Below are 19,558 nucleotides of genomic sequence, written 5' to 3'. Positions count from 1 at the left end.
TGTCTGTACCAAATTTGAGCTGTGTTTCTTCTGATGGGTCTGGGTTGGGAGTATTGAAGCTGACTGCTGATCATCTGGTGTGCAAAAACTGAATGAGAGAGGTTCTGTGTCTTTTCACCGTATTCTTATGACCTGATTTATAACATTGTCAAGGGGAAGCTGCCTGATATACATTATTTGCCCTTCATTATACTTCCAAGATTGCTTTTTTGCCTGATGGAAAGTCGCAGAATGCTGGCTGTTTTTTTTTTAATTTACTTTTCAGGACACTAACCATCTAAGCTGACAGTGGTGATTGATTACATTCTTGTCCCGAATGCGATATTGGCAGTCTCCAAATCCCTCCATTATTACACCTTTAGTTTGTCATCCGATTCACAAAAGCCGCCCTCAATCCTTGAATCCTCCTTGAAATATACCACAGTTAATTTGTTATAGAGCAATGATGTAGCCAAGATAATATTGTTGTTAACTTTGCACAATAGAGATATCAAAATAGATTTGTTGTGTGACTAGTCTGGATATAATCGTAGTTTTCATGTGCGATATTTTTAGTAACAAGCTAGTATCATAAGATCATAAGTAACATACTCATAGTTGGTGGCAACTTAAGTCCTCTGAATAACAATTGTTGACATAATTTAGGATTTTAATACTCATATTTAAGATTATACTTTTTAACTGGTTTCTATCATTTTGTAGTATAAAATGAGTGTAAAATAAATACATTATTGGGGGATTCTGCTTTCAGTATAGAACTTATCAAATGGGCTTCCAGATTTGGAATACTGACCCCTCTGTTCAATCATCTGCTCTGCAGTCCCAGAGTGACACTGCCTGCTGAGAGCACAGTCTCTGAAAATGTACACCTACGTCAGTGGAGTATGTCCTTGCAACTTTCACTCTGAAACTCAGCACCTAGGTCCTTGCCATTTTTACAGTGAAGTCTTCAAAGGAATCCAAGCACCTCCATCTGCTCCTAGAATACTGGAGAGCTGCCAGTGGCACATAGATCATGTACTAACCAACGTCCTAGGCTGATTCCATTTAATTTTTAGTCTTGCCTAGTGTATGGTAAAATAGTGAAAGTTTGCTGAAGTTATCCAAGAAAGATGATAATGCAAAACCCTACCTCAATCTGAAAGACAGCCGTCCTTTCTATAACCGGTAAGAATCTATATCAATAATCGATATCAATGTACAAAGGTAGCATGACTGCCTTATTCTTAGGTCAAAGTTGTTTTAATAAGTGAAATTCATAAGATCATAAGTAGCAGTAAGAGTAGGCCATTCAGCCCATCGAGCCTTTTCCACCATTCGATAAGATCATAGGTTATCTGACTGTGGTACCTCCACTTTCCTGCATGTCGCCATAACCCTTAACACTCTTATCGATCAAAAATCTGTCTAACTTGGCCTTGAATATATTCAATGACCCAGCTGTAGCATGAGTATCTGGCACATTTGGCTGATAGTATTATGATTTTCTGAATGTCCTGATGAGGCTGCCTTAATAATGTATTCTCGCATTTTCCCAAATACTAATGTTAGACTAATAGCTTTCTATCTCCCTCGTTTCTTGAATAGTGAAAGTTGGTTAAGAAAAAGTCTGTAAATGGTGCACACTTGCACAGGTTTTTACATATGTGAAAATAAACTGACAAAAGCAATTCAGTATAACATTCATCTGAAAAAGCAATGCTATGTTTATGTGTTGTCAGAACAGCATTCTTGTTTTTAATCTTAATTAGGTTTTCTATTGCTTCCTTGTCTTCCATTCTCTCCTCTTCTCCATTTTGTTATGTCACCTCTTCCATCTCCTCCTCATTCCCACCCTCTCCTGTACATTTCCTCTCTTCTCCTCCTCTTGTCCTCAGTCACACCTTTTGCTCTCTGCTTTTCTTTTCTAATTTCTTCTGTTCCCTTTTTCCCCTCTCCTCTCAATTTCTTTTTTCCCTTTTCCTCTCTCTTTACTCCCCTCATCCTCTTTGTTTGAGTTTCTCTTGTTACAATGTTTGCTGTCAGTAATTAGTGTTCTGTGTGCTGCTATCTTTCTCCAATTTTTATTTACCAATAGGTTCTCTCCAATCCTTTCCTCATTGAGTTAGGTGACTTCCTTTAAGTCTGGCACAGTAATTTATCCTTTGCCCTTACGGAATGGGTGAAAACAATCTAATGATATTAGGATTTTGAATTATGTCAGGGCTTTAATTGTAACAAAATATTTCCTTTCATCTAGTGATGAAAGATCTCTCTAAGGTGTAACCTCAGATTCAATTTCCAGAATGTTAGTGTTAGTCCCTGAGCTACTAAACAGTATTTGAAAATGAATTGTATGTTAAATTGTACAGTTTGTTAGATGCACTTTATGTCTGCATTATTGTCATGATGCTTCACATGTCTGTTTTTCTGCGTATTGTGTATGGAATGAGGAAAAAAACTAAATGGGGTAAAGGAGCAAAGGAATCCGTAAATACAAATATTGCAGAAAGTGATCGGTTAATAAGACCATTAAAAATAAAAAACAAAGTTTATTTATAGATAGCATTGAAAAATAGAGAAGCTATGCTAAACTGGTGTTGAAGCTTGGTTAGACTACACTTACAATTACATATTAACTCCATATTGTTAAATGGTTGCCATATTATAGAAATCAGAAAGATACATTGGAAAAAGCTCAAAGATTTACAAAGATGATACCAGAAATGCGACTTTATGTCTATTAGTACAGGATGAACAAACTGAGCCTCTCTTTATCTTGGAAAGAGAAGGCTGAGGGGTGACCTCATGGAGATCTTTAAAATCATGAATATTTCAATAGAGCAGGCACAGTGTTTCCACTTGTGAGGAAGAGTTAATCAATATAGGATAGTCACCAAGAAATGAAACGGAATTCAGAAGAAACATTTTTAACTCGAGTGGTGAGAATGCAGAACTCACATTCACAAGGAGTAGTGAATAATAAGGATGGTTTGAGAAGGAGCTGGATAAGCTTATGATGGAGAAGGGAATAGAGGCAATGCTGATAGTTTGATGAGAAAGGATGGAAAGAGGCTCAGAGTATAAATGTTGGCTCAGGTCAAATGACCTTTCATGCACATAGAATATAGTATGTAAACATAATATTCTATGTAACTCTACAAATAACAACTGCCACTGATGTCAGTGATGTGGACAGATGGGTTTATAAAAATCTTGGATTGTCGCTCCTTGAACAAAACATCATAGCTATTAATTTCCAAACATTTGGGGTGTTTCTAGAGCCAGAATGATGTGCTATACAAGCACTGGAAAGTATTGATTGTGGGAACAATTTGATGTAATGATTTATGTGTATTGTACAACAATATTGCCTTTTATGCAATTGTAATTGTATTGACACCAATGTACCTAAGGGTGAGACTGGTCTAACTGATGCATGGTTTTCTGATATTGTCACGATGCATCGATGCACAATCACATTATCACCAGATCACATTCAAAATTCATTGTCAGTACTAGCAACTGTTTTGTATATTATATGTGGCAATTTACAAGTGACTGTTTTGTTTGGCAGGAACCCTATTATGTCCGTTGTATCAAGCCCAATGAGCAGAAATCTCCACTGCTGTTTGATAACCAGCGCTGCCAGCACCAGGTTGAATATTTAGGTTTAATGGAAAACGTACGTGTTCGAAGGGCAGGATTCGCTTACCGACAGACTTATGATAGATTCCTTCAGAGGTAATTATTTAGGATAAAATCCAATACGCTGTGAAGAAAGAAACAATATAACTGATTACACAAAGCTATAATATTGTCATACATCCTGTTAAATCATCAAACATGGAGTAATGAAAGATTGGAATTGGTGTTTGACGTATAAATTGGGATTTGGGTTGTAGAAGTTTTAGTCTCAGAATGTAGACTTTTAAAAATTAATTTATGGGATGTGGGCGTCGCTGGCTAGACCAGCATTTATTACCCATGCCTAGTTGCCCTTGAGAAGGTGGTGGTGAATTGTGGGTGCAACTACGCTGCAGTCCATGTGGCGTAGTTGCACCCACAGTGCTTAGGAAGGTGGTTCAGGTCAGATGGCCTCCACTGGATCCCATCCTTGATTAACATTGAAGTTAGTTTTATATTGTGCCTGTGTCTTAACGCCATATTGTTCAAGCTGAAAGCCATGCCTTCTGTGCACTTGTTACATTTGCACCTGTGTCATCAGTCATGTCCTAGAGCTGATAGGAAGTGAGAATATACTTCCAGGTGCTTGAATGACCACACTTCTGATCAAAAAAGCCCTGCACTGAGTACAGGCTAGATGCATGGAGTTCAGTTTTTTTCATGTTGTTATGTCCTTTTGATAGTCTGCTTGCTGCAGACAGAACACGGTAACACACACACTGCTGATAGATTCCTCTTTGGATGTCTCTCTCATCAAAAACTGAGCCACTAGATGGAGCTCTTTGCAGCAATACTCCCTCTACCTAAGGGCATTGAGAATTGGATTGAACTCTCAGGAAAGCTCATTCAGGGAATAGGAGTTGAAGGCATTGAAGAGAATGTGCTGGAACAAGAGCATTCAATGCTGTGGAGAATAAAATATAAACATGGGGTAGTTGAAGCCACTACGCATGCAGCAATGAGACATGACATTGAAACATTGAAAATGTGAAGGAATTTATGAAAGCAAGGATATTGATTGAGGTGGTAAAAGTCTGAAGGCAACTGAGCTGCTTTATGATGTAAACTTGCTGCTGACAACCAAAAGCCCCACTATTACTGAAAGGTTGTGAAAGCAGTTATCACATGCAATGTAACCTGTAACTGATCTGAATTCATTCAGAGATGACATTGCAGCAGTACTCAATATCAGCCTTACCCAGAGCCTGCTGCAATAGGTGGTGTTGGTTGACTTTAGATATGTTGATGCGCATTGCCTATTGCAATTTTTTAAAATACTTTTCCAATTCAATCAAATCAAGTCCAATTCAGAGTCTCAACACGTTGAGACATTTCCGATCCAAGCTGACAAGACGGTATGCAACCCCTACCCTGTCTTGGGCCTGATCTACATGAGCCAAGCTGATTGGAGCAGGCAGAGGTTTCCTCCTCCAAGGCTTGATCTCATTTGCATCTTAGCCAAAAGGCCGAGATGCCGCTTTTAAAAATTGCTTCATATGAAAATGAAGCTTAAATGCAACCCAATGACCCCAACCAAGTGCAGCATCAGCAGACCACACTTGACCTTAGCCAAAAGGCCGAGAAGCAATGCCTATTGCAATTGCTCCACCATTAGCAGCTGTGCTTTAACTGCCTGGTCCCCAGCCTCTGGAACTTCCTCCCTAAACCCCACTCTCTCCTCCTTTAAAATGCTTCTTAAAATATACTTCTTTGATTTTGGTCATCTGTCCTACTGCTTCTTTGAATGGCTGTCAAATTTGGTAATGTGAAGCACCTTGGGACATTTTACAATGTAAAGATGGTACATAAATGGAAATGCTTGTTCTATAAGCAGAGGAATAGGAATCTCAGCCTCTTGAGGCTGATCCCACCTTTTACTGATCTGTACTTCAACTCAATTTACCCATCTTGGCTCTATGCCCCTTCATACTCCTACCTAACTAATTTTAATTGTTCCATGCATCCACAACGTTATGAGACTTATTCACCTAAAGTCCCATTTAAGATGATGTCCCTTTGTTTTTTATTGTCCCATCAGATCTGCTCACCAGAGATCAACATAAGCACACTCCCAGAAGTGCGCCGGATATTAACATTAATTTTCTTCTGACCCAGCACAGGCATTAGGGTCAGTCGGAGCCTCTGTAGCACTTCAGATGAGATCAGTTACTTTAGCACAGTCTGGGCTGTAATATAGGAAGAAGTCTCAACACCAGGTTAAAGTCCAACAGGTTTATTTGGTAGCAAAAGCCACTAGCTTTCGGAGCGCTGCTCCTTCGTCAGGTAAATGGGAATTCTGTTCACAAACAGGGCATATAAAGACACAAGCTCAATTTACAAAATAATGGTTGGAATGCGAGTCCTTACAGGTAATCAAGTCTTAAAGGTACAGACAATGTGAGTGGAGAGAGCGTTAGGCACAGGTTAAAGAGATGTGCATTGTCTACAGACAGGACAGTTAGTGAGATTTTGCAAGCCCAGGCAAGTCGTGGGGATTACAGATAGTGACATGAACCCAAGGTCCCGGTTGAGGCCATTCTCATGTGTGCGGAACTTGGCTATCAGTCTCTGCTCAGCGACTCTGCGCTGTCGTGTGTCGTGAAGGCCGCCTTGGAGAAAGCTTACCCGAAGATCAGAGGCCGAATGCCCGTGACCGCTGAAGTGTTCCCCAACAGGAAGAGAACACTCTTGCCTGGTGATTGTCGAGCGATGTTCATTCATCCATTGTCGTAGCGTCTGCATGGTCTCTCCAATGTACCATGCCTCGGGACATCCTTTCCTGCAGTGTATCAGGTAGACAACGTTGGCCGAGTTGCAAGAGTATGTACCGTGTACCTGGTGGATGGTGGTTCTCACGTGAGATGATGGCATCCGTGTTGATGATCCGGCTCGTCTTGCAGAGGTTGCTGTGGCAGGGTTGTGTGGTGTCGTGGTCACTGTTCTCCTGAAGGCTGGGTAGTTTGCTGCGGACGATGGTCTGTTTGAGGTTGTGCGGTTGTTTGAAGGCAAGAAGTGGGGATGGCCTTGGTGAGATGTTCGTCTTCTTCATTGACATGTTGAAGGCTCTGGAGAAGATGTCGTAACTTCTCCGCTCCAGGGAAGTACTGGACGACGAAGGGTACTCTGCCCATGTTTGTCTTCTGAGGAGGTCGGTGCAGTTTTTCGCTGTGGTGCGTCGGAACTGTCGATCGATGAGTCGAGTGCCATATCCTGTTCTTATGAGGGCATCTTTCAGCGTCTGGAGGTGTCTGTTGCGATCCTCCTCATCTGAGCATATCCTGTGTATTCGGAGGGCTTGTCTGTAGGGGATGGCTTCTTTAACGTGTTTAGGGTGGAAGCTGGAGAAGTGGAGCATCGTGAGGTTATCCGTGGGCTTGCGGTACAGTAAAGTGCTGAGGCGACCGTCCTTGATGGAGATGCGTGTGTCCGCAAGCTAGTGGCTTTTGCTGCCAAATAAACCTCTTGGACTTTAACCTAGTGTTGTGAGACTTCTTACTGTGTTTACCCCAGTCCGACGCCGGCATCGCCACATCTGTAATATAGGGCCTTCCTGATTTTTGTGACTGGCTATGCAGCAGCAAAGCTCATTAAGTTGATGAGAAAATAATTGCACAAACATATGAACAAGGGGCAGGAGTAGGCCATTCAGCCCCTCAAGCCTGCTCCACTATTTAATAAGATCATCAAATCTGCCTCCCACCTATCTCGGGATAAGCTATCATCCCCCTTGCTTACCAAGAATCTATCCACCTCTGCCTTAGAAATCTTCAAAGTTTCTGCTTCCACTACCTTTTCAGGAAGAGAGTTCCAAGGACTCGTGACCCTCTGGGAGAAAAAAAATTCTCCTCATCACCATTTAAAAAATTGTGATCCCTTATTTTTACGCAGTGACCCGTAATTCTAGATTTTCCCACAAGATGAAGCATCCTCTTCCCATCTACCCTGTCAAGACCCCTCAGGATTTTATATGTCCCAATCAAGTCTCCCTTTACTCTTCTACACCAGTGGATACAAGCCTAGTTTGTCCAATCTTTCCTCATAAAGCAACCCACCCATTCCAGGAGTTGGTTTAGTAAACCTTCTCTGAGCTGTTTCCAATGCATTTACATCCTTCGTTAAAAATGGTGGCCAATTTTAGCATGCTACAATAAATTGTAATGATATCCCCAGGCTCTGTGGCTTAGTTGGCTAAAGTGTCTGTCGAGTAAATGGGAGAACCTGGGTTCAAATCCCAGCAATACCTTATTCCATTTAACCAATTTGGGCATAGCAATTGAGCACTTTCTCCGAAACAGAGCAAAAACCTGTCTTAGTTCTGGAAATGCATGTTTAAATGGTCCTTCCACTTGCAAATACTTTAATACACAGACCGATTATAGCTGACATTATGTGGGTGGTTAGGTTGATTGGCCATGCTAAATTGCCACTTAGTGTCAGAGGGGCTAGCAGGGTGAATACGTGGGTTATGAGGCCTGGGTGGGATTGTTGTTGGTGAAGGCTCAATGGGCCGAATGGCCTCCATCTGCCTTGTAGGAATTCTATAAATTAATACAATTCTTTATAAATTTTGAGCAGCAGCTAATGCAACTTTTTTCACCCACTTGCCTTGGCGTAGTTTCATTTGTGACATCAATATGCCAAAGCACTCAAGTCTGTGAGGGAGATTTGAAATATAGCCACTGTTGCAATGTGAGGAAATGTGGTAACCAATTTGGGCATAGCAAGTTCCCACCAGCAATATGATAAGATAATCCACTTTATTTTAAACTCATATTGATTAAGGGATAAATGTTGCCCAGAACATCAGGGAAAACATCCTTTCTCTTCAAAATAATGCCATGGGATATTTTATATCTTTTTTTAATTCATTTATGGGATGTGGGTATCATTTGTTGGCCATCCCCAATTGCCCTTGGCTTGCCAAACCATTTCCGATGGGCATTTAAGAATGAACCACATTGCTGTGGGTCTGGAGTCACATATAGACCAGGTCAGTAAGGTATGCAGATTTCATTCCCTAAAGGGCATTGGAATCCTACAGTGCAGAATGAGGCTATTCGGGCCATCGAGTCTGCACCGCCAATAATACCACCCAGGCCCTATCCTCATAACCCCGTGTATTTAGCCGAGCGAGCCCCCGCGACACTAAGGGGCAATTGAGCATGGCCAGTCAACCTAACCCGCATATCTTTGGACTATGGGAGAAAACCGGAGCACCCAGAGGAAACCCATGCAGACACAGGGAGAACCCGCACACTCTGCACAGACAGTGACCTGAGGCCGGAATTGAACCCGGCTCCCTGGCGCTATGAGGCAGCAGTGCTAACCATTGTGCCACGTGCCCCCCCTTCCCCTCCATGGCCCCCCCCTTCCCCTCCACGGCCCCCCCCTTCCCCTCCGTGGCCCCCCCCTTCCCCTCCGTGGCCCTTCCCCTCCGTGCCCACCCTTCCCCTTCGTGGCCCCCCCCCCTTCCCCTCCGTGCCCCCCCTCCCCTCCGTGGCCCTTCTGTGCCCCCCCCTTCCCCTCCATGCCCCCCCTCCCCTCCGTGCTCCCCCTCCCCTCCGTTCCGCTCCGTGCCCCCCCCTTCCGCTCCGTGCCCCCCCTTCCGCTCCGTGCCCCCCCTTCCGCTCCGTGCCCCCCCTTCCGCTCCGTGCCCCCCCCTTCCGCTCCGTGCCCCCCCCTTCCGCTCCGTGCCCCCCCCTTCCGCTCCGTGCCCCCCCCTTCCGCTCCGTGCCCCCCCCCTTCCGCTCCGTGCCCCCCCCTTCCGCTCCGTGCCCCCCCCTTCCGCTCCGTGCCCCCCCCCTTCCGCTCCGTGCCCCCCCTTCCGCTCCGTGCCCCCCCCTTCCGCTCCGTGCCCCCCCCTTCCGCTCCGTGCCCCCCCCTTCCGCTCCATGCCCCCCCCTTCCGCTCCGTGCCCCCCCTTCCGCTCCGTGCCCCCCCCTTCCGCTCCGTGCCCCCCCCTTCCGCTCCGTGCCCCCCCCTTCCGCTCCGTGCCCCCCCCTTCCGCTCCGTGCCCCCCCCTTCCGCTCCGTGCCCCCCCTTCCGCTCCGTGCCCCCCCTTCCGCTCCGTGCCCCCCCTTCCGCTCCGTGCCCCCTCTTCCGCTCCGTGCCCCCCCCTTCCGCTCCGTGCCCCCCCCTTCCGCTCCGTGCCCCCCCTTCCGCTCCGTGCCCCCCCTTCCGCTCCGTGCCCCCCCTTCCGCTCCGTGCCCCCCCTTCCGCTCCGTGCCCCCCCTTCCGCTCCGTGCCCCCCCTTCCGCTCCGTGCCCCCCCTTCCGCTCCGTGCCCCCCCTTCCGCTCCGTGCCCCCCCTTCCGCTCCGTGCCCCCCCTTCCGCTCCGTGCCCCCCCTTCCGCTCCGTGCCCCCCCTTCCGCTCCGTGCCCCCCCTTCCGCTCCGTGCCCCCCCTTCCGCTCCGTGCCCCCCCTTCCGCTCCGTGCCCCCCCTTCCGCTCCGTGCCCCCCCTTCCGCTCCGTGCCCCCCCTTCCGCTCCGTGCCCCCCCTTCCGCTCCGTGCCCCCCCTTCCGCTCCGTGCCCCCCCTTCCGCTCCGTGCCCCCCCTTCCGCTCCGTGCCCCCCCTTCCGCTCCGTGCCCCCCCTTCCGCTCCGTGCCCCCCCTTCCGCTCCGTGCCCCCCCTTCCGCTCCGTGCCCCCCCTTCCGCTCCGTGCCCCCCCTTCCGCTCCGTGCCCCCCCTTCCGCTCCGTGCCCCCCCTTCCGCTCCGTGCCCCCCCTTCCGCTCCGTGCCCCCCCTTCCGCTCCGTGCCCCCCCTTCCGCTCCGTGCCCCCCCTTCCGCTCCGTGCCCCCCCTTCCGCTCCGTGCCCCCCCTTCCGCTCCGTGCCCCCCCTTCCGCTCCGTGCCCCCCCTTCCGCTCCGTGCCCCCCCTTCCGCTCCGTGCCCCCCCTTCCGCTCCGTGCCCCCCCTTCCGCTCCGTGCCCCCCCTTCCGCTCCGTGCCCCCCCTTCCGCTCCGTGCCCCCCCTTCCGCTCCGTGCCCCCCCTTCCGCTCCGTGCCCCCCCTTCCGCTCCGTGCCCCCCCTTCCGCTCCGTGCCCCCCCTTCCGCTCCGTGCCCCCCCTTCCGCTCCGTGCCCCCCCTTCCGCTCCGTGCCCCCCCTTCCGCTCCGTGCCCCCCCTTCCGCTCCGTGCCCCCCCTTCCGCTCCGTGCCCCCCCTTCCGCTCCGTGCCCCCCCTTCCGCTCCGTGCCCCCCCTTCCGCTCCGTGCCCCCCCTTCCGCTCCGTGCCCCCCCCCTTCCGCTCCGTGCCCCCCCCTTCCGCTCCGTGCCCCCCCCCTTCCGCTCCGTGCCCCCCCCTTCCGCTCCGTGCCCCCCCTTCCGCTCCGTGCCCCCCCTTCCGCTCCGTGCCCCCCCTTCCGCTCCGTGCCCCCCCTTCCGCTCCGTGCCCCCCCTTCCGCTCCGTGCCCCCCCTTCCGCTCCGTGCCCCCCCTTCCGCTCCGTGCCCCCCCTTCCGCTCCGTGCCCCCCCTTCCGCTCCGTGCCCCCCCTTCCGCTCCGTGCCCCCCCTTCCGCTCCGTGCCCCCCCTTCCGCTCCGTGCCCCCCCTTCCGCTCCGTGCCCCCCCTTCCGCTCCGTGCCCCCCCTTCCGCTCCGTGCCCCCCCTTCCGCTCCGTGCCCCCCCTTCCGCTCCGTGCCCCCCCTTCCGCTCCGTGCCCCCCCTTCCGCTCCGTGCCCCCCCTTCCGCTCCGTGCCCCCCCTTCCGCTCCGTGCCCCCCCTTCCGCTCCGTGCCCCCCCTTCCGCTCCGTGCCCCCCCTTCCGCTCCGTGCCCCCCCTTCCGCTCCGTGCCCCCCCTTCCGCTCCGTGCCCCCCCTTCCGCTCCGTGCCCCCCCTTCCGCTCCGTGCCCCCCCTTCCGCTCCGTGCCCCCCCTTCCGCTCCGTGCCCCCCCTTCCGCTCCGTGCCCCCCCTTCCGCTCCGTGCCCCCCCTTCCGCTCCGTGCCCCCCCTTCCGCTCCGTGCCCCCCCTTCCGCTCCGTGCCCCCCCTTCCGCTCCGTGCCCCCCCTTCCGCTCCGTGCCCCCCCTTCCGCTCCGTGCCCCCCCTTCCGCTCCGTGCCCCCCCTTCCGCTCCGTGCCCCCCCTTCCGCTCCGTGCCCCCCCTTCCGCTCCGTGCCCCCCCTTCCGCTCCGTGCCCCCCCTTCCGCTCCGTGCCCCCCCTTCCGCTCCGTGCCCCCCCTTCCGCTCCGTGCCCCCCCTTCCGCTCCGTGCCCCCCCTTCCGCTCCGTGCCCCCCCTTCCGCTCCGTGCCCCCCCTTCCGCTCCGTGCCCCCCTTCCGCTCCGTGCCCCCCCTTCCGCTCCGTGCCCCCCCTTCCGCTCCGTGCCCCCCCTTCCGCTCCGTGCCCCCCCTTCCGCTCCGTGCCCCCCCTTCCGCTCCGTGCCCCCCCTTCCGCTCCGTGCCCCCCCTTCCGCTCCGTGCCCCCCCTTCCGCTCCGTGCCCCCCCTTCCGCTCCGTGCCCCCCCTTCCGCTCCGTGCCCCCCCTTCCGCTCCGTGCCCCCCCTTCCGCTCCGTGCCCCCCCTTCCGCTCCGTGCCCCCCCTTCCGCTCCGTGCCCCCCCTTCCGCTCCGTGCCCCCCCTTCCGCTCCGTGCCCCCCCTTCCGCTCCGTGCCCCCCCTTCCGCTCCGTGCCCCCCCTTCCGCTCCGTGCCCCCCCCTTCCGCTCCGTGCCCCCCCCTTCCGCTCCGTGCCCCCCCCTTCCGCTCCGTGCCCCCCCCTTCCGCTCCGTGCCCCCCCCTTCCGCTCCGTGCCCCCCCCTTCCGCTCCGTGCCCCCCCCTTCCGCTCCGTGCCCCCCCCTTCCGCTCCGTGCCCCCCCCTTCCGCTCCGTGCCCCCCCCTTCCGCTCCGTGCCCCCCCCTTCCCCTCCGTGGCCCCCCCCTTCCCCTCCGTGGCCCCCCCCTTCCCCTCCGTGGCCCCCCCCTTCCCCTCCGTGGCCCCCCCCTTCCCGCTCCGTGGCCCCCCCCTTCCCGCTCCGTGGCCCCCCCCTTCCCGCTCCGTGGCCCCCCCCCCTTCCCGCTCCGTGGCCCCCCCCTTCCCGCTCCGTGGCCCCCCCCCTTCCCGCTCCGTGGCCCCCCCCCTTCCCGCTCGGTGGCCCCCCCCCTTCCCGCTCCGTGGCCCCCCCCCTTCCCGCTCCGTGGCCCCCCCCCTTCCCGCTCCGTGGCCCCCCCCTTCCCGCTCCGTGGCCCCCCCCTTCCCGCTCCGTGGCCCCCCCCCTTCCCGCTCCGTGGCCCCCCCCTTCCCGCTCCGTGGCCCCCCCCCTTCCCCTCCGTTGCCCCCCCCCGTCCCCCCCCCCGTCCCCTCCAGGCCCTTTTACAGACCTCTGATCGAAGTATACACTTCAGTAAACTGCTCTCAATCAAAAAATTCACAATTTGGAGATGATTTAAATGCATGCTGAGCATACCCCTGTTATTTTCTCCTCTTCGCTGTTGTTCCTAAAAGTTCCACATGATAAATGTTTAGATTTATTTAAGCTATGCATTTGCTGTAATTTTATTTTGTTAACGGAGATAATTTTTGAAGTATTCAACCAGTTGTTTATAGAACCTTCAAAATGCCCTGCTCCCCCCATAATTTTTTTCGTAAGGTTTTATTTCCACCAGCGATGTTCATTTCTGGCTGTTCGAGATAGCTGGGTGTTTACAGCCCTCATGGATTTCACAAAATCATAGAATTTCTACAGTGCTGTCGGAGGCTATTCGGCCTATCATGTCCGCTCTGGCTCTCCAAATGAGCAATTCACTTAGTGCCATTCTCTCTCCAAGGCATAACCGCCACCAGCAAGGGTAACAGGTGTATGGCAACAGCATCTCTCCAAGTCACACAGCACCCCACCATGGACCTCTTTGCTGCACCTTGGGTCAAAATCCTGGAACTTCCTATCAAATAGTATGATTTGGTCATTCTTCCATCTCCTGTACTCGGGTTTGTGCAGCCTGCCCTCGTGATTTAACCTCTAAACCAGTGATGGGTAACCTAGACTTCTGAGTGGGCTACGGGAGTGCCCCCCCCCCCCCCCAACTTCATATCAGTGGGCCGCAAAATTGAAATCAGGCTTGTTCACTGTGACCCTTGAATATGATTGAATGCATTTAATACACATCAAATATTTCATAAGCTATAGAAAATGCTTAATCATTCAATATTAATAGAACTATCATCAACTTCAAGTGGTGAAAGCAAAATAAATATTTATGCTTTCATTTGACACAGAGGGGGGGAGCGCACGGCTCTCAAAGTCAATGTTGTTTACAATCAGCGCACACCTCGTTTCACTTGCCCTTGCTTTACATGCATATCACTTCAGTCACACCGGTAGGAAAAAAAACTACACAAGAACTACACCAGAGAATGTGTCAACTCTGCGTGTGGGTAACAGTCAACAAAATGCCTCAGGCCGCACTCAGAATCCTGGTGGGCTACAGGTTGCCCACCACTGTTCTAAACTCTGTTGCCAAAGTCTCAGGCAACTGTCCAGTACTCCATCCAAGAGGCCACTTGTCATTGTTAAACTATAAGGGGAGATCGTAGCCATAAATTCATTCAAAATCCACATACAGCACTCTCTTGCAGAGGCACTGGGCAGCGATCTGAATCTGGGGGCTCTGGCTGATAAGGAGTCTGTCCTCTTATAATTTATTCAAATTGCATAATTATTGTAAATTAACCGTCGAAATTGAGCAATGTGTGACAAGTTCATGGAACTCTTCAATAAAACATGAAGGGCTCACTCTTACCGGCTCGCCGTGCCAGCCAATCGACGCAGCAAGCCAATATGATTGCGTGCAGAACGAAAAATCAGTTTCTCGTCGCGCACACTACTGTTTTGCCAGTGGGATCGTCATAGCGCCCAAAAAGGTGTGAAGCTGATTTGCATATTAATGACATGCTTAGCATAGTGGGGGTGGGGATATGGTGGGGGGAGCTCTGCAGGGGGATGGGCAAGGGGAGAGCCCAGAGGATGGGTGGGCAAGGGGGGGAGCTCCGCAGGGTGGGTGGGGGAGGGGAGAGACAAAGCGGGGTGATCAGCAGGAGAGTGATTGGCAGGCGGTGGGCAAGACCAGCGGGAGGGATCAGCAGGTTGGGGGGGGGCATGCAGGATAGGCCGTGAAGGGGATTGTGACAGGGGACTCATTGGCAGGGCCTCAATGCTGGCGAACTCTGTTGCCATGGGGAGGGTTGTTATACTGCCGCCGATGATGGGGTGTGGGGGTCTCCCAGTTTGCTGGGAGATTGGGGTGCCTGCACAATTTGCTCCAAGCAGTCTGCAGCCAGCTTCAACAGCGAGCTTAGGCTCCCACCCCACCTCACTCCCAACTGGTGAGAATCGTACTTCTATCCAAAAAAATGACGAGTGCAATTAAGATTAGATTTTCAAACTTGCCCAAGAAACAGGTCTGAAACTCTTTCATATCTCGCTCATTTGACACTTAGAAATGTTTTGGTAAGATTGCGCCCTAAATATATGTTAAAAATAAATATTGCGTGTTAAAGGTTGAGAGTATTGTCTCTCTAGATATCTCCATAACTTGAGAGAATACATACCTGAACTATATGGAGTCACGGTGGTATAGGGGATAATGGCGGTGTTTAGGGTATATGAAATACAAAGCATATTCTTCCTTATTTTCTTGCCTCTCAACCAAATGTATTTACAATTAAAACTAAGGAATGCATCAGAAAAAGATCAATCTTTGGCCTGCTGTGTTACGTACATCTATTCAATCAGTCAGTTCTTCCCCATATGGATTTCAGTTTGTTTTTAATCCTAATTTGAAATTCAGGATAATCCTTCAGTCCTGATGCATGTTTATTGAGATTCCGCAACCATCTAACCTTTCTGACGTCAATTAATACCCACCCTATGCGCCAAGAAAATTTGACTGAGCTTGTTTGTAGCTCTATACATTAACTTCAGTCCAACTTGTCTAAAATGTAATTGTTCATATCACTTCCTTGAATCCTGGGAACTAATTGTAACACTCTTACTACGCCATCAGAAATATTGAATCGAAGCCCTCCCAGTTGTGTATGGCTAAACCACTTGTTACAAACCTGAACCTCTGGGGAGCCCTGCAAATTATTTTTAACTTAGCTTGACAAGTGCTTCTTGGGTGTTATTGGAGCTGTACTCATCCAGGCAAGTGGAGAGTATTCCTCCTGACTTGTTCCTTTTAAATGGTGGACAGACTCTGGGGAGACAGGGGGCAAGTTGCCCACTGCAGAATTCCCAGCTTTTGACCAGCTGTTGTAGTCACAGTGTTAAATGGCTGATCTAGTTACATTTCTGGTCAATGTTAACCCCCAGAATGTTGATAGCTGGGGGTTCAGCAATGGTAATGCCGTTGAATGTCAAAAGGGAGGTGGTAAGATTCTCTCTTGTTGGAGATGGTCATTGCTCAGCACTTGTGTGGCATGAATGTTACTTGCCACTTGTCAGCCAGACTCTGAATGTTTTCCGGGTCTTGCTGCATTTGGACATGGACTGCTTCAGTATCTGAGGAATTCTAAGTGGCACTGAAAACCGTGAAATCATCAGCAAATATTCCCATTTCTGACCCTACGATGGAAGGAAGGACATTGACAAAGCAACATGAAGATTTGCTACCCTGAGCAACTCCTGTATTGATATCCTATGACTGAGATGACTGAACTCCCAACAACCACTAACACCCTCCTTTGTGATAGGTATGTTTCCAGCCAGTTTTTCCCCGATTCTCATTGACGTCAACTTTTCTAGGGCTTCTTGATGCCCAGCTGGTCAAATGCTGTTTGATGTCAAAGGCAGTTACTTCTATCCCACCCCTCTGTTAAGCTCTTTAGTCCAGTTTGGACCAAGACTGCAATGAGGTCAGGGGCTGCGAGGCCAAAACCAAACTGTGCATCAGTGAGAAGGTTATTGTTGTGTTTGTGCCACAGATAGCACTGTTGGTGACCCCTTCCATCACATCAGTGATGACCGAGAGTAGATTGATAGGGTGGTAATTAGTTGGGTTGGATTTGCCCTGCTTTTTGTGGGCAGGACATACCTGGGCAACTTTCCACATTGCCAGGCAGATGCCAGTTCCAGTGCTCTAACTGTACTGGAACAGCTTGGCTAAGCGTGCCGCTACCTCAGGACCACAAAGTGTTCAGTACTATTGTCAGGATGTTGTCAGGGCCCATAGCCTTTGCGGTATCCAGTGACTCCAGCCCTTTTTTGAAACTATGTGGAGTGAATCAAATTGACTGAAGACTGGCATTTGTGATGCTAGGGACCTTAGAAAGAGGCCAAGATGGATTATCCATGCAGCACTTCTGACTGAAGATGGTTGTAAATACATCAGCCCTGTCTCTTGCAGTAACCAACAACACGGTAAACAGTAAAGCCATACTAGATTGTAAAAATGAAATAACTCCCGCAGTTGTTAACAGCACCAACAGCTGATTGAAGACAGCAGAAGTCTCCATCAGCTGTCACACTGTTCACAATTACGGGAGGCAGCTGAAAGTGGAGACTGGATTGGTTCAATTGGCAGTTAGTGTGCTGTTAGCAACTGCAGGGGTTATTTCATCCCTACAATTGGGTTTACCTCATTAGCACAATAGCTCATTTTCTATGCAACGGAGTTTGTATTCATTTTTATTTCTATTTGCTGTTTCATCGTCATCGGCTCAAATGCAAACAAAAAGAACACACAGATTTATTTAGCACCTATAATTCTACGCTGCATTTTAGAATGTTATTTAGCATTGTGTTAATGTAGACTTCTGTCCCCCACACGCACGCACATTCTAAAATCCTGGTGATCACTCACTCTTTCTAAAATGTGTGCTTTTAAAATGCAGGTTCACTTAATGTGACAAATACACTCATCCAGTCTGTTAATTATTATGGGAATATTTCACTATCACAAAATAATGAAGCAGATGGTGCTCTGCGTCACCTCTACACAGACTGCTGGGATGCATTAACAATGCACTCTAATACAGCGTAGAGAAATTGTCCGTTGTTGTGTTTAGAATGGCCTGCACAAGTCAGCAAGCAGCACAGGTTAATTCTTCAAGGTGCAAATTTGTCGTCTTTGCTGGTGTTTTGACTTTTTCTTTGCGTTCAAATAAAAGGCCTGCTGTTTTGGAAGAATGTTGAAATCATTTGTGTATTCATTCTGCCTTTATTTTCTTTTCTTTTTTGGTTTTCTCTCCTTTTGAAGACATTTTCAGGGGCTGCAGTTACACCACTCTCCAATACCTTGCCAAAGTTTGTCATATGTAAGCTGAGACTGAGTGTGTTGGCAGCTTATTTGACAGCTTGAGTCTGCTTTTGTTCTTGTCCAACACACTCTTATTGCCTAATTCATGCCTCCCAGCATTAGTGTGTGTGTAGGAAAGTGTTGCCCTGTCTATTTTTTTTATTTCTCATTACCAGTGGTTTCCAAAACACACCTGTGCCATTTGCAAGACTACTGCCGCTGTAACATTGCCCGACTGTGCCTCATTTGCGGCTGGCGGCAAGGTGGCACAGCAGTTAGAACTGCTGCCTCACAGCGCCAGAGACCCGGGTTCAATTCTGGCCTTGGGTCACTGGCTGTGTGGAGTTTGCACATTATCCCCGTGTCTGCATGGGTTTCCTCCAGGTGCTCCGGTTTCCTCCCACAGACCAAAGATGTGCAGGTTAGGTTGATTGGCCATGCTAAATTGACCTTAATGTCAGGGGGATTAGCAAGGTAAATATTGGGGTTATGAGAATAGGGCCTGGGTGGGATTGTGGTTGGTGCAGATTCAATGGGCCGACTTACCACCTCCTGTACTGTAGGGATTCTATGATCATCCATGCCTTTGTTACCCCTATACTGTTCCAAAGCACTCCTAGTCAGTCTCTTATATTTTGGCCTTCACAAACTTGAGGTTACCCAAAACTCTGCTGCCTATGACTTTAACTGCACCAAACCCCATTACTCCGGTATTCACTGACACTTGAAGTTTTAAAATTCTTTTTTTTTCAAATCTCTCCATGGCCTCATCTCTCCCCCTCTCTCCAATTTCGTCCAGTCCACAACCCCCTGCCATAATACCAAAACAGCTCTTTATCAGAGTCATAAATGGCATCCTATGTGACTGTACCAAGGGTAAACTTTCCCTTCTTGACCTGTCAGCAGCCTTTAACACAGTTGACCACTCTATATCCTCTTTCAATGTCTTTTCCTGTCTTTCAGTTGCACTATGCATCTTCTCTCACCTGCTTCCATTTTTATCTACTTAATCTATGCCAGAGAAACACTTAAGGTGGCTTCCCTTCCTACTCTTACACCATTACCTCTGGTTTTTCCCAATGATCTAGCTTTGGTCTCGTCCTAGTTCACATCTAAATGCTGTCTCTCCAAGAAATCACCTGAAAGTGCCGTGCTAGTTTTTGCACGTGCACTGATGATATCCAGCTCTACTTCATGGGATAACCAACTTATGTCCACAAGTGTTGCCAGTCTGGATCCTGAAGCTAAGGTCCTTTGGACAGTTCAAACTATCGTCCTGATGTTATTTATGGGGCTGTTACCTTATTAATAAATAGATTCTAACTCAGATTCTGTTATCTTACGCATATTGAAATATATTAAAACCAGTGATTTTAACTTCATGTGTGGTCTTTTAGCCTCCATGGTGTCCAACTAGATGGCCAAAAGAAAGCTTAGATAGCTCTGCATTAGGTTATGGCGCATTCGTGATTTGCCTGTAGGCATTGACATGATTACTTTTTGTTCTATGAGCAGCCGTGAGGGTTAGGGTTGTAAGCCGGCAGTTGTTGTTAACTATATAACTTAAATTGAAAGAAAGATTTGCATTTACAGTGGTTAGCACTTCTGCCTCTCAGCGCCAGGGACCCGGGTGCGATTCCAACCATGGGGGTAACTCTGTGTGTGTG

General features: G+C 50.0%; 1 protein-coding gene across 1 annotated transcript in view; it reads left to right on the top strand.

Annotated features, from left to right (window-relative positions):
* myo1d (myosin 1D) overlaps positions 1 to 19,558 on the top strand; it is a 562,434-nt gene that overhangs the window by 200,608 nt on the left and 342,268 nt on the right. Inside the window, exon 15 of the mRNA XM_078223777.1 lies at positions 3,557 to 3,723. Within this exon, the coding sequence (XP_078079903.1) occupies positions 3,557 to 3,723 (167 nt within the window). The remainder of the gene's footprint in view (positions 1 to 3,556; positions 3,724 to 19,558) is intronic.

Source organism: Mustelus asterias, chromosome 11 (genome assembly GCF_964213995.1).
Source record: "Mustelus asterias chromosome 11, sMusAst1.hap1.1, whole genome shotgun sequence".
Lineage (NCBI taxonomy): Eukaryota > Metazoa > Chordata > Chondrichthyes > Carcharhiniformes > Triakidae > Mustelus > Mustelus asterias.
Note: the sequence above shows the minus strand (reverse complement) of the source record. Positions and strands in the feature narration are given on the sequence as shown.